The following is a 15417-nucleotide window of genomic DNA, read 5'->3' as shown; positions in this document are numbered from 1 at the left end:
CACAGCGTCATTTACGAGCTGAGTCATCCCACAGCAATGCATCTTTTTTATTATAACATAGTGCCTTAAATAGGCTCCTGAAATACTATCATTTGTTATGTGATATATAGTGAAAGCAGCAAGCTAACTTAGTATCACAAGAAAATGAGATCAAGTGCATACACAGCACGGCTCTCAGTGGGCAGACCAAGTGTCTTGCTGTTTTCTTTCTTGGTAGAAGCTACAGGTTCTCCTTCAGTAGAAACGTACATAGGAAGAGAGTTGGTGGAAACTACAATGACGATGATACCAAGAAGGTCTAACTGCTGAGAACCAAAGTACAAGTACAAAGTCTAGACAGGTTATGACCAATTATGAAACGCTATAGCAGGATCTGTGTAGCTCAAACTGCTCAAAACTTCTGTTTATGAAGCTGAAACTCTGAACTCATTTTGCACACTGTGATGTAAGTGGACACCTGCACGGATCCATCAAATAATAATTTTAATATTTTATCAGGTTTTTTGCCACTTATTGGTATTTGGGAACACATTTTGTGAACCACATTTGCAATAAAGCCAATACCCTAAAACAATGGTACTGCTATCTTTGAGTTCGTGCAAAAATTCACAACAATCCAAGGAACACCAAGAACAGCAGGAGGCTATGCACAGGCCATTGCATTTGTGAAGCCTTCCAGTCTCCTGTTTTATCTCACTGATTATTTGTGTTATCAGAAAAGCTGTACTCGTTGCCTGGTAGGCAAGAGTAGGGGAGGAAAAAATTCACATGAAAGCTAAGTTGCTAGATGCAACCGTTGGTTTTCGCACTTAAAGCTACAGTAGATGCCTGCCCAACCCAATCTTGGCAGGCACATCACAGGTTCAGGGCCATGACATTTTATTCTATAAAATGTTGCAACTACATTCATGTCTTCATAACAAAAAGACTGTCTTGAGCAGTTATGCTTCTGAAGCATTTTATGCTAGGTATAGAAAATAAATCCCAGCATATCACCATGTGTACATATGCTATAGTAAAAGATAAACTGAAATGATCCCTGAAAATTCCTTCATACGGCTGCATATCGTAAGCTTGCTGCTTTATTTGCAGAAGCAGCTGTTTCCGCACAACATATCAAAACTTCATACTTCAGTTACGAAGACCAGAATTTCTGAGGTAAGAAGATGTGAGGAAATATAATTTAACATTTCATCCTCATATATTGTCCCCTATTTGGAGGCTGAGATGCGACTTCACAGATATATAACAGATAATATGATGTGCCTGGATGGTGAGGCAAAGAACCCCATCGGGATACCTAAATGTCCTATCAAGAAAGTCCCACTTTAAGCCCCAGATTTCAGAGAGAAATCTGCTCAACTGTCTCCCACTGAAATCAATGGGACTAAAAATGCTTATCTTTGAATTATGGCCAATAATCCTTATTTGCTGGCTTGCAATATGTAGTTTAAGCAGAGAGGCAGCTTTTACCACCTTTTTAAATAACCTATACAAATCACTTCAATTCAGGCAGAACCTGTATGAGTTAGCAACAGCATAATCTGATACATGTCTACTCAAAAGCAAGCTCCAAGCGAGTATAAGATTGCAACCCAAGTTGTCTTTAATATTTAGCTGAAAATATAACATCACAAAGCAGTTATGGCAAAGCTTACTATATCACGCTGCAATCTTGTTTATGCACACTTATCTGGAAGCAAGTCCCATCACACTCAATGGGATTTAGTTCTCAGGAAACCTGATGATGGTGAACTGTTGATCAACCAATGGCAAAGCAACCAAAATAAACAAATGTTTTAAATGGCCGAGAAGACCCAAAATTGACAGGTGCTCCCACTACTCTGCACAAGCCATTGCACCTTAAATTCAAAATTATGACACAAGAGAATTTTATGAAAACAGATTTCACCTAGTTCCCCCTCGACATTTTTTACTTTACAGTTCCAACATTTCATGGAAGACCTATGGGAAGAGGCTTCCTTTCTCCTCCAATGCCTTTTATACTAAGAATTCTTCTCTTGTAAGCTATACCTTCCTTCCCAGCAAGGTGTGTGTGAAGTTACCTGAGTTTTTTCTCTGGCACACAGAAAAGCAGTTCGAGAGTGGGAGCAATTTCTAGCAAAAGAGAGAGAGAGAGAGAGAAGGAGAGCGCCATTAGGGGAAAGGATTAAGATGCCTCCAGCTCTGGTCTTCTTCCATGGAGGACTGCAGCTTCATTTTGTAGGAGGAAAAAAAGTCCAGGAAACACTGCATGTGATTTAGTGCCGTGCATATTTTGGCCCCTGGCTCCCAGAGAAACTAGATACACTTAACATCAACACGGAGGCTGAAATAAACAATGGTTAAGAGACATCAATGTGGGCATCTTATTGTACAGCCTGTACATTTCAAGACCAATGCTGCCAGTACCTTTTCAGCTCCAGCACGCCTACGCTTCATCAATTATTTTACAGCCCTCCCACACTTATTTGCTTTGCCCATTACTGGCTGTTATCGCAAGCAAAGAAGAAGAAGAAGAAGAAGAAGAAGAAGAAGAAGAAGAAGAAGAAGAAAATGTCCTCCAGACATTTAGCTACAGGACCCTCCAAATCACAGAAGGTGAGAAACAGGCACTAGTCTAGGTATGAAGTATTATGGGTGGTTTTGGCTCCACAACCAGATGTGCCTATAAAAAGGTTCTGTTGATTTGACCTTTTATATTATTCACTACAGCTATGTACATACTAGCACAGAACCTTAGGGGAACTAGAACAAAAATACCCTAAAATAATAGTTAATACAGCAAGTTTTACAGGAAGTATGTTTCAGCAGGCTTACTGCAGTAGGCGTTCCATTGAGAAGAAAATGAACTAAAAAGGGAGTGACTCATTCATACAATGTACTTCAGAGAATACTGCACAAAAGGGATTTGGAAGAAAAGGGTTCTAAAGCAATGGGTAGATACTTAAGAGTTTGCCTGGAAATCCAATCCCTTACATTAAGTGAAAGTTTTCCCACAGGCAAGAGCCAAGAGTTCAAACCTATTTCAAAGAGCTCTGATCCCATCACCCAAACAAACCAGTATGCTTTCTTCATTTTCTGCTATGATACATATTTTGTCAAATATATTCAGTGCCTATGAGATAGTTACAATTTGTGCCGTCAGCCTGCAAAATGAACACTGTGTAAAACTGCATTAGAGTAGGTCAAGAGACGGAAGGAATTGGAAAACGTAGTCTCTGCCTATCACAGAAGCAGTCTACATTTTATAAGCAACCATAATAAGGCAAGCAAGTTTTGGCCTTGATTACTGACCTATGACCTCAACTTTAATGAAGAAACTGGCCAAATAATATTAACTCTTTGTGCAATATTTTGCCCAACAAACTTGGCTGGCACTCATACACTACCCTCCATGTCAGAATCAGAATATTTGCCATCCCCTAAGATAGGAAGGATATAAACAAAAATACAGAAAAGCAGTACCTGCTTTCATTCTACATCATCGTAACTGCATAGCTGTACCCTAAAGAGGCATAACAAAAATCCACTGGTGTGTAATAAAGGTACTTTGAAGATACTATCATTTACAGAAGCATGTAAGTGGCAGCCATTCATGGTTATGAAACAGCATTTAAAGTTCTGAAGTAGCAGCGTCCCTAGCCAACACTGAGACTGAAGCCATAGCACAAAATGACCACAAAATTCTTCCAGAAGGGCAATCCTGAGTAGATAAAGTGGCTGCTGAACTTTGAAGTTGAAGATTAGACAGACCAGATATTCACATATCCCTTTAAGCTTAATATATATAGATATATCAATGAATAAAATCACAATTTCTGCAGACAATATCAGACAATAGAGTAACAGGAAGTATAAAATATTGGTTATTTTTTGATAATTATAGTTTTGGTGCTTAAAGGAGAAAACATTGATGATCCTCTGCCAAATGGAGCCTCACATTTTGCTACAGTAACACATAAATCTTTGTGAAGCACACTTTTGTGGCTTACAGTATCATTTACCACTGAATGTGAAAACAAATATGACATTTTTCTAACCCAAATCCCTTATTATTATTATTATTATTATTATTATTATTATTATTATTTAAAAGCCATATGGCGCAAGTATTTCTAATCATTCGTGTTTTTCACTCTGAACTTGAAATCTATACACATTTACCTGGGAGTAAGTACCACAGAACTTTACTTTCTTATAGGTAAGAAAAGGTAAAGGTAAAGGACCCCTGGATCACAGCTGTCAACTTTTTCCTTTTTTTTAAGGGAAATTCCCTTATTCCGAATAGGATTCCTCGCAAGAAAAAGTTGACAGCTATGCTGGATGGCTAGGTCCCAGTCAGAGGCAACGACAGGGTGCGGCGCTCATCTTGCTTTTCAAGCCAAGGGAGGCGGTGTTTGTCCACAGACAGCTTTCCGGGTCATGTAGCCAGTATGACTACACCGCTTCTGGAGCAACAGAACACCGTGACTAGTGCCAGGGCCCATGGAAATACTATTTACCTTCCCACCGCATCTGGTACCTATTTATCTACCGTATTTTTGCTCCACAAGGGCGCACCGGACCATAGGACACACCTCGTTTTTAGAGGAGGAAACAAGAAAAAAAATATTTTTCTGGTTTTCCTCCTCTAGAAGCCCTGTTGTTGTTTTTTGAGATCAGCTAAAAGTTTTGCAGCTTTTTTTGCAAAGGGAAAAGCCCTGTTTTTCTGAGTATCAGCTAAAAGTTTTGCAGCTTTTTTGCAAAGGAAGAAAAGCAAAGCTCCTTTTGCCAAAGGGGGAAAAGCAAAGAGGAAAAGCCCCATTTTTATGGGGTTCAACTCACATTTCTGCAGCTTCTGAAGGAAAGGGATCCATTTCTACAGTTTCCAGACAGATAATCTCATCAGCCAGTCACATGTGGCTGGGGAAACAAACAACCTCCCTCTGCAGCACATTCAACAATGGAGGGCAGGGATGAAAGGGAGCCGGGACTCTTATCTCTCTCCCGATCTCTTGCTGCTCAGCTGCTCAGCGGGGTCCTTTCAACACCCCTTTTTCTCTTTGTAAAATAAAAAGCACTATCTGCTTTTGGCCCCTGGGCAATTCGGCTCCAGGGACCACCATTCGCTCCATAAGACGCACGGATATTTCCCCTTAATTTTCAGGAGGAAAAAAGTGCGTCTTATGGAACGAAAAATACGGTATTTGCACTAGTATGCTTTTGAATGGGTAGGTTGGCAGAAGCTGGGACACAGCAACGAGAGCTCACCACCATTATGTGGATTCGAACCGCCAAACGTCTGATCGGCAAGCCCAAGAAGCTCACCTGCATCCCAAGACTTTCTTATAAGCAGGCATGCACAACATTTCATTATTAGGAACAATAAACCATCTGCACAATTCTGAATTGTCATAACTCTCAGAAGTCTCACTGGAACCTGTAGCATCTAATGCAACATACAAAATAATAATAAATAATAATAATAATAATAATAATAATACATTCATATGGGAACATCTTAAGAAATAGATTTTCTTATATCTGTGTATAGTTAGAGATGCTATGTTAATACACAGATTATCATAGGACTTTTCAGTGTGTGTGAGAGTTTAATGTTCAAAAGCCTTTTGGAAGCCCAACTATGCCACGTCTACCTCATTAAAGACCCAACACAAAGTTTGTTCAGCTTCACTGCAAGCTTCCTCTTTCTTCAGAAATCATTTCACGCTTTTTTTTATCTCGTTGGTCATGTGAAGGCTTATGGATCTTGTAAGAACCTGGAATGGTTGGGGAGGGGGAGTTCAAATTGGATGACATTATATATGGAGGTGTCAGAATCAATTGTTGAAAGCTATTCAAGGAATATGCCCTGGTCGTCCTCAAGGATGTAGATAAGGTTCTGTGAGATCCACCAAAGGTAATATGAAGCCTGGCCATCTCTGGTGGTGAAGGCCAGCAGGGAAGAATTTGGTGGGTCACAAAAATTAACGCCTCTCTTGATGAGCGTAGGATTTCTCCTGTACCAAGAGGTGATGATCTGTCCACTTTTTAAAACTTTAGACAGAGATAGCCTAGCCAGGTTTAAGTCTACATGCAACATTTCTTTTGGGAAAAAGTTGTGCAACATGTGGTGGCTGAACAGCTATGGGCATTCCTAGATTTAAAAAATTCTTGATCTTTTTTCATCTGGTTTCCAACCTGGATATGGGATGGATACAGTTTTGACAGCTCTGGTAGATCTCTATTCTGAAATATACATGGGAAATGTTTCCCTGTTGATCTTGCTCACCCTTTCTATGACTTCAATGTTGGACTTTCTGGCAACCTTTAATTTGCATCTCAGGCTAGATCCTGTGGCCTCCCCTCCAGTCAGTTTCATATAGAAATAGAGAAGTACTGTATTATCTTACCACGATCATCATCATCAACAACAACATTGTTGTAGTAAGCAAAATACATTCAAGTCAATCACAAATCAGTTCAGTACAACAGAGAATCTTCAAGGACATAAATTACAGAACATTTTCATCTATAATTTACTCTAGCTGTAAAATAAAATCTGCAATTCTTTATTATTATTCAATCCACTTTGAAAAGAAATTTCAACTTACCTGTCCTTTACGTGGTGCTAAAAAATTAACAACTTCCTCAACCATAACTGGTATATGCCGTTCTTTATAGTCTTCATTGTCTGCTCCGCCATTTAAGTATTCATCACCATGCAAATGCAATTTTTCTTCAGTTTCACATTTACGGGTTAATGAAGAGTGTATATTTTTACCCATGTACCTAAGCAATTTGGGCTAGATCTAACTAAACAGCGAAAAGGTAATCGGTTGCAGGTCTTGCATAAATACAGCAGCTGGTGCATATTGTAGGTAAGTTTGATTGAAGGGCAGGGTATAAAAAATAATGAAACAAAGAAGCCAACCTGGGGGGGAAAACATATTAGAAGTCAAAATTAACATTTTTAAAATGGCTTGTAATAAAAAAAGAACTGTATAAAAGCAATAGTAATTAGTTTTACTAATCATCGCAAAAAGATTTCAGTGCCAGTAAATGTTGCAAGATGCTATTTAACATGTGCCACTAATGATGCTATTGTATTTGGCCAACTCTAGTACTTGCAAGTACTCCACTAGCATAACTTTACAACCTGAGCATCTGTTACAATTTCGACTGTTCTCAATCACAGATCTATTCAAATATAAACCATATTGACATATATGCCTCATTGAACACAGTGTAGATTGGGGACACCCAAACCGCTCCTAGTTTAAAAAGATTCAACCATAATTGGGTCAGTATTGAGCAGTTGCCAGAACATGATGCTTGGATAACAGAAACCCAGCTTCGCAGTCTGATTCAGTCATGAAGTTCACTGACTTGCTCTGGGAAAATCACTGTCTCTTAGTCTATATTCCACCTCAGAGTTGGTGTTAGCAAAAATGAGCTAAGAATTTATTCTGCAAAATACTTTTAAGTATATAATAATATACCTTTCCAGGTAGGAGCTTATAAATAGAAGGCAGACATTATCATGGAGAAAAATATGGAGTGTATCCTATGGTTGCAATCTCATAGCATTGCCTGTGTGCTACATGAACATTTCATTGTACATTCTTGTTCTCAATCTACATCATGGTAGCAATACATGAATGTTCTTTTAGAGATGAGATTCTTTATGCAGCTTGAGAGTATGAACTGACTGCTTCAGCATTTGAAACCTACTACAGTCGTACCTTGGTTCTCGAACGGAATCCGTTCTGGAAGTCCATTCGACTTTCGAAAACATTTGAAAACCAAGGCATAGCTTCTGATTGGCTGCAGGAGCTTCCTGCACTCAAGCAGAAGCCGTGTCGGACTTTTGGGTTCTGAAGAACATTCACAAACCGGAACACTCACTTCTGGGTTTGTGGCTTTCGGGAGCCAAAACGTTTGAGTCGCAAGGCATTCGAGAACCAAGGTACGACTGTACCTGGCCTGCTGATTTGTGCAACATCTTAAATGGGTTTATGAGGTGGCTATGCTTCAGTTGAGATGCCACCCTGAGACCTCCAGGTATAGGGCAGTATATAAATTTAATTAATAAAATAAATAAATAATAATGCCCTCTGTATTGCAGTGGTTTTTTTGTGGGTTTTTTAAGGCATATTTGCCTCAGAGGAATCTATCCTAATCTGGTGGATTTGAGCAATACTGCCCACTGTAAAACATGCCACTTTAGGGGAAATTTTGGGAGTGGGTAGTAGCAGCTCAACTCAGGATGATGCTAATTATTTAGATTATTCCAGGCTGGTTTCAACCTAATTTCAAGACCTTGTTCACCCTGACAATGACATGCACCAGGAGGTTGAAACACAACCCTATTGATTATCTTGTGTTTTTCAATACCATCAGCTATGATACTTTTCTGGGCCATGTCATTAGCCTCCCATTTGCCATCTCCCTCCATGTCTTTCTCCAGAATCTGCCACCCCAGGTTTGACACTGAAAGCGCCAAGGGACTCATGACAACTGCTGTCCAATACCATGCCTTCCGATTATATTATCATCTATGTTATTTCACTTCGACATCATACTACTGAGAAAGATCATCCATCTAGTACACTGAAAATACTAAATTTTATCTCTTGCTTCCACCAGCCAACCCCATGGATACTATGGAAACCCTGAATCAGTGTCTAGGGACAGTTCTAGTGTAGATGCAAGTGAAAATCCACAGTGACTAGAAGTTTTGTGGAACTGGACATAGATATGCAATCTGTTTTGGATGGAGTTAACACTTTCATAGAGTAGACCAGATCCAGCAGGCTCTTCTTATGTTCTTAAGAATCAAGTATAGAGTATAAAAGTCCTACTGGATCCAACATTATCACTGAATGCCCAGGTTACATCAGTAACTATGAATGCGTTTACCAGCTTCAGATGGTTCACCGGCTACAACCCAGCTAGCCTCAGTCATCCATGCACTAGTTAGATCGAGGCTGGACTATGTAATGCTGTCTACACAAAGCTGCCTTTAAACGCAGTTTGGAAACTAACTGGTGAAAAATGAGACTGCCAAAATGTTTGTAGGAGGAGGATTATGAGTAACAGTTTGCAATTTGTTTCCAGAATCAATTTAAACTGCTGGTGTCAAACTCTAAAGCGTTAAATGATCTAGTACCAGGTTATCTGAAGGGCCACGTCCATCCATATTAAACTGAGCCCTAAGATCACCATCTGCAGACCCCCGTTTTCTGCCTACCCCCATTAGTAAATATTACATTGGCAGGGTCTTCCAAATCTGCAACTGCCTTCCTAGGCAGCTACATCTTCATGCTCTTTCTCATCACAAGCAGTCTTTGGAAGGTTTTTTTTTAATTGTACAAGGATGTTTCTGAGTATCTTTTTGTGCTTTTGCAATGTTGTTTGGTGGTTTTGTTACTGTTTATGTTATTTTTACTCTGTGAGCCACCTTAGAGAGAAATATTTTTAAAGGCAGTATATCAACAATTAGAATAAATAATGGGCTTAAATTGACTGAATTGTTGGATTGCAGTCTACAGCTTCGCCGACAATAAAACCCTCAAGGGAATGCAAGAGTGTGCAAGAACACAGAAGCTGAATCGAGAAAGAACGAATGTCTGTTGAAAATGTTAAAATATGGAGGTAGCAAGAAAAGTGCAGGAATAGCCACAAGGAACCTGTGGAGATCAGGGACACTAATAGAGGGCTGCTGAAAAGAGAATGGCATGACAGACCAGTGACTGCTGAAGAGGCCTTGGGGAAAACAGATGGATTGTCCACATTTCTGCTACAGGTGCAAGGAAATAATTTCCTTCCAGTTCTCCAATACATTTGTCACAGCAGTGTCAGACCTCATAGCATCTCTTGTATCCTTCTTCTTTGCAAGGATTTCCCCTTTAGTAGCTACCCTGCTATCCGGAAGCACAATTCAATACAATGCTGACAGCTATGAGATCATAGAATGCAGGGCAAAATGAGTTCCACTAAGTTTAGAAGAGCATACTCTCAAGTATGTATACACATGACTGCAGTCTCAGAATCAAAATATATGCAGTGGTACCTCTGGTTACGAACGCTTCTGGTTACAAACGCTTCAGGTTATGAGCTTCGCTAACCTGGAAGTAGCTGCTCCTGGTTGCGAAATTTGCCCCAGGATGTGAACGGGAGGTGCGCGCACAGCGGGAGACCCCATTAGTGAAAGCGCACCTCAGGATAAGAACGGTTTCAGCTTAAGAACGGACTTCCAGAATGAATTAAGATCGTAACCAGAGCGAACAGCTGGAGGTCAGGCAGTATATTATAACTGGAATACAGCAGGTTCCTTCCTTTTGAACAGAGGTCTTTACACTTGAAAAAATGTTTTGAGGCTTACAGAAGAAGTATAACTCTGACAATACATGCAAATAAGCTGGAATCCTACAGAACAGCAGTGAGGAAATCAACTCACATAAAGCTTGGCTTTACTTCATCGGAGAGTATCTGTGTTGATAAATTCGTATCATAGGGCTGTGCTATTATGCACTTTGTGTGAGGCTTCTCTTAAGGCAGGTCTGGAAACTGTAGTTAATGCAGAAGATGGGTTGCTGAGTGATGCAGCCAATCATATGCATGTTATACCTTTGCTCAAACAACGGCACCAGTTGTCAATACAGTGGTATCTCGGGTTACATACGATTCAGGTTACATACACTTCAGGTTACAAACTTCGCTAACCCAGAAATAATGCTTTAGGTTAAGAAATTTGCTTCAGGATAAGAACAGAAATTGTGCTCTGGTGGCGCAGCAGCAGTGGGGGGTCCCCATTAGCTAAAGTGGTGCTTCAGGTTAAGAACAGTTTCAGGTTAAGAACTGACCTCCAGAACAAATTAAGTACGTAACCAGAGGTACCACTGTATTTAGAAGTCAGCTTATGTCTTTAGGATTAAGCCTGGTTGTTTGTCTGAGCTGTTTAGAAGTTTGCTTATGTATTTGTATGGTACTGTGAGAGGCTGAAGTAGGAAGTGAGTTGAAGGACACAAGCTCACATCTATTTGTAGAAAATACAGTATTGTGGGGCACATAGCAAGAATATGCAGATTGGAGAATTATATTATGCCTTTGGACAAGGAGTCTGAGAACAGGGTGCAGATATTGGAGAGCCCAGGGGTGCATACAGAAAATGCTGAAGAAGAAGAAGAAGAAGAAGAAGAAGAAGAAGAAGAAGAGTTTGGATTTGATATCCCGCTTTATCACTACCCGAAGGAGTCTCAAAACGGCTAACATTCTCCTTTCCCTTCCTCCCCCACAACAAACACTCTGTGAGGTGAGTAGGGCTGAGAGACTTCAAAGAAGTGTGACTAGCCCAAGGTCACCCAGCAGCTGCATGTGGAGGAGCGGAGACACGAACCCAGTTCTCCAGATTACGAGTCTACCACTCTTAACCACTACACCACATCATCTACAGCAGGGATCAGCAACCTAAGGCCCATGGGCCACAAGCGGCCCGTGGAGGTTGTGTGACCGGCCCATGAGCCGCCCCTGAACTGAGCTGCCTGCTCATGTGCTGCGCTAAACCTGTGTGGTGCGGGGACTCGCTTCCGCGGCGCTGGAAATCATGTGCTACACCTGTGCAGACGCCAAAAACCATGAGCTCACGCACACAATCCGGCCCACAGAGGGATCTCCGCGGGACCAATCCAGCCCAGGCAAGATAAACCTTGCTGACCCTGATCAACAGCTTCCGGGCTTTCCAAACCTGCTCTCTGAAGTATCGAGTGTGGGTACCCTAATGGAAGCTCATCAACAGTAGGCTACAGTACTTAGTTCAGAAGAAAAGAGATACTAACAAAACACTGCAGGCAGAGATAACACATTTGAAGGACCTGGCACAGAATCTCTAGCACAGGTTGATAAAAGTATCCTTTGGGGACTAGCTGACTTTGTCTACACCAGCAGCCAATGAAACAAAAGTCCTTGGCATCAGAGTAGCACAGAAGCAAGGATGACAAATATAGGGAGCATGAACAAATATGCAGGAGCATGAACAATTAAGGAGTGTGAGAGCCCTCCAAATGAAAGTGACATCAGGTGGAATTCTAACTGAAAAATGGTTCTGAACTTTATTTGACGATAAACATTAAAATGTGGCTAACCTTGAGTCAGAACCAGATCTGCATCCAACAAGGGGGTAGTAGTATGTAATGCAAGCTCCTACTGTCAGAGAAAACAGTGAAAGCAGTCTCCTCTGTAGCAGGCTAAACGAATCCAACTTCATCAACCATTCCTTATAAGGGTTGGTTTCCAGACCCTTGATCATCTTGGTCGCCCTCTCTGCACACATTCCAGCTTGTCAGTATCCTTCTTAAATTGTGGCGCCCAGAATTGAACAAAGAATTCCAGGTGTGGTCTGACCAAGGCATAATAAAGTGGTACTATTACTATCATTAGTTGTGAGACTATACTTCTGTTGATGCAGCCTAGAAGAGCCTTAGGGTTTTTTGGTGCTGCATCACTGTTGACTCATGTTAAAACAAAATAAATAAAAAAATTCCTTCCAGTAGCACCTTAGAGACCAACTAAGTTTGTTCTTGGTATGAGCTTTCGTGTGCATGCACACTTCTTCAGATACCCTTCCAGTAGCACCTAAGCACACGAAAGCTCATACCAAGAACAAACTTAGTTGGTCTCTAAGGTGCTACTGGAAGGAATTTTTTATTTTGTTTTGTTTTGACTATGGCAGACCAACACGGCTACCTACCTGTAACTGGACTCATGTTAAGCTTGTGGTCCACTAAGACCGCTAGATTCTTTTCACATATACTACTGGCAATGTTTTATTAGTGCAGCTGGTTCATCCTGCCTAAGTGCAGAACATTACATATGTCCCTAGTGAAATTCATTTTGTTAGGTTTGGCCCAGTTCTCCAATTTATTAAGGCCATCTTGAATCCTGATTTTGTATTCTGTGGCATTGGCTATCCCTCCCAGTTTAGTGTCATCTGCAAATTTGATGAGCGTGTCCTCAATTCCTTCATCCAAGTCATTTATAAAGTTGTTGAACAACAACAGACCCAGGACAGAACACTGCAGAACTCCACTTAGCACTTTTTTGCAGGATGACAAGGAACCATTAATGAGCATTCTCTGGGTTCGGTCAACCAGCTACAAATCAACCTAACAGTTACCTCATCCAGCCCACATTTTCCCAGCTTCTGTACAATGCCATGGGAGAATTTGTCAAAAGTCTTATTGAAGTCAAGATACACTATGTCTACAGCATTCTCCTGATCCACCAAGCTTCTAACTATCAAAAAAGAAATGAGATTTGTCAGGCACACAGATGGTTTGAAAACAGCAAGTGGGTAAATTTGGGTTTTGAAAAGTTGAAATTTACTTAAGGGGCAGAACAGAAAAAGAAGAAAGTGGACAGACAGACATCAGAGATAAGTGGAAAAATAAATTCAAAACAGGAAATGACAGACTGAGAGAACTATCACAATCTGCTATTTGACTAGCAAATGTTAACTGGCACCATACAATGTATTCAATTGGTTAGGACGGGGTCATATTTAAGCATGTGTGTATGGGAATTATTCAATAATTATTAGTTGTTTGAGCTACTTGTCACAAGAGTTGATTGTGTTAACCTTTTTTTAACCCACAAGGTATGTTTTTTTTCATATTCATTCCACTCAAGATGGACTACTAACCTGCTTTACCTCACACATAGTTGAGAAGGGTGTGCATTAACACTTAAGAAATGCCACACAATGGATAAAAATCTAGCGCAAACAGGGGGCAACTGAGGGGACGAGTGCTTCATTCTCGCCTCAAGAGCCATGTTGGCACAGTCATTCGTTATTCTACACCTCGCGATAGAGCTGGGAGAGATCATCAGGGGGTTTGGGTTGGGTGTTCATCAATATGCAGATGACACCCAGCTCTACCTCTCTTTTAAATCAGAACCAGTGAAGGCGGTGAAGGTCCTGTGTGAGTGCCTGGAGGCTGTTGGAGGATGGATGGCGGCTAACAGATTGAGGTTGAATCCTGACAAGACAGAAGTACTGTTTTTGGGGGACAGGAGGCGGGCGGGTGTGGGGGACTCCCTGGTCCTGAATGGGGTAACTGTGCCCCTGAAGGACCAGGTGCGCAGCCTGGGAGTCATTTTGGACTCACAGCTGTCCATGGAAGCGCAGGTTAATTCTGTGTCCAGGGCGGCTGTCTACCAGCTCCATCTGGTACGCAGGCTGAGACCCTACCTGCCCGCAGACTGTCTTGTCAGAGTGGTGCATGCTCTGGTTATCTCCCGCTTGGACTACTGCAATGCGCTCTACGTGGGGCTACCTTTGAAGGTGACCCGGAAACTGCAATTAATCCAGAATGCGGCAGCTAGACTGGTGACTGGGAGTGGCCGCCGGGACCACATAACACCGGTCCTGAGAGATCTGCATTGGCTCCCAGTACGTTTCCGAACACAATTCAAAGTGTTGGTGTTGACCTTTAAAGCCCTAAACGGCCTCGGTCCTGTATACCTGAAGGAGCGTCTCCACCCCCATCATTCAGCCCGGACACTGAGATCCAGCGCCGAGGGCCTTCTGGCGGTTCCCTCACTGCGAGAAGCAAAACTACAGGGAACCAGGCAGAGGGCCTTCTCGGTAGTGGCGCCCGCCCTGTGGAACGCCCTCCCGTCAGAAGTCAAGGGAATAAACAACTACCTGACATTCAGAAAACACCTAAAGGCAGCCCTGTTTAGGGAAGTTTTTAATTTGTGACTCTGTATTGTATTTTGATATTTGTTGGAGGCCGCCCAGAGTGGCTGGGGAGACCCGGCCAGATGGGCGGGGTATAAATAATAAATTATTATTATTATTATTATTATTATTATTATTATTATTTTTAAAGGGGCGTTTAATGTCGCGATTGCTCTTCGCAGGCTCCAGACAAGGAGTCATTTCGCTTACACGTGGAGGGGGGGGTACATGTCCGACGTTACTCACTGCAAGAGGGGGGGAGGGGGACGAGGAGGAATGTCTGACCACCACCTCTATTACCTTAGCAACGGGTGAACTCCCTTGTGGGTGGGAGAGACACGGAAGGTGGGGGTCCACTGTGGACCTAGGAAGGGGGAAAAACAAGGCTTCCGAAGTGTGCGCATCCGGAGAACAGCACGAGCCTTCCCCTCCCTCGCAGCTCGCCTGTCCACCCCCGTCCCGGCGCTTGGGGACACTTGCTCTGCAGCGAAACCGTACTACTCACAGCGCTCGACGAGGCCGCTGCCCCCCACGCTTCTCCTCGCACAGCCTACAGCGCCAGGAGCGCTGCCAAAAGGCTTCCTCCCTGCAACAAGGCGCTGCGGATTTCAGTTCCGCTTTCAGAGCCCGCTCCTCCTTTGCAGCAACGCGGCGAGAGGGCTACGCAGGGCTTCTCCCCCCCCCCCCACCCA

General features: G+C 42.1%; 1 protein-coding gene across 1 annotated transcript in view; it reads right to left on the bottom strand.

Annotated features, from left to right (window-relative positions):
- Positions 1-15215, bottom strand: part of METTL15 (methyltransferase like 15) — a 91078-nt gene extending 75863 nt beyond the window's left edge. The window contains 3 exon segments of the mRNA XM_033151199.1: positions 6597-6766; positions 6769-6916; positions 15026-15215. Coding sequence (XP_033007090.1) covers positions 6597-6766; positions 6769-6856 — 258 coding nt within the window. The 5' untranslated portion in view covers positions 6857-6916; positions 15026-15215.
- Between the last annotated feature and the right edge of the window lie 202 nt (positions 15216-15417).

Source organism: Lacerta agilis, chromosome 1 (assembly GCF_009819535.1).
Source record: "Lacerta agilis isolate rLacAgi1 chromosome 1, rLacAgi1.pri, whole genome shotgun sequence".
NCBI lineage: Eukaryota > Metazoa > Chordata > Lepidosauria > Squamata > Lacertidae > Lacerta > Lacerta agilis.
This window is presented reverse-complemented; position numbering and strand designations above follow the sequence as displayed.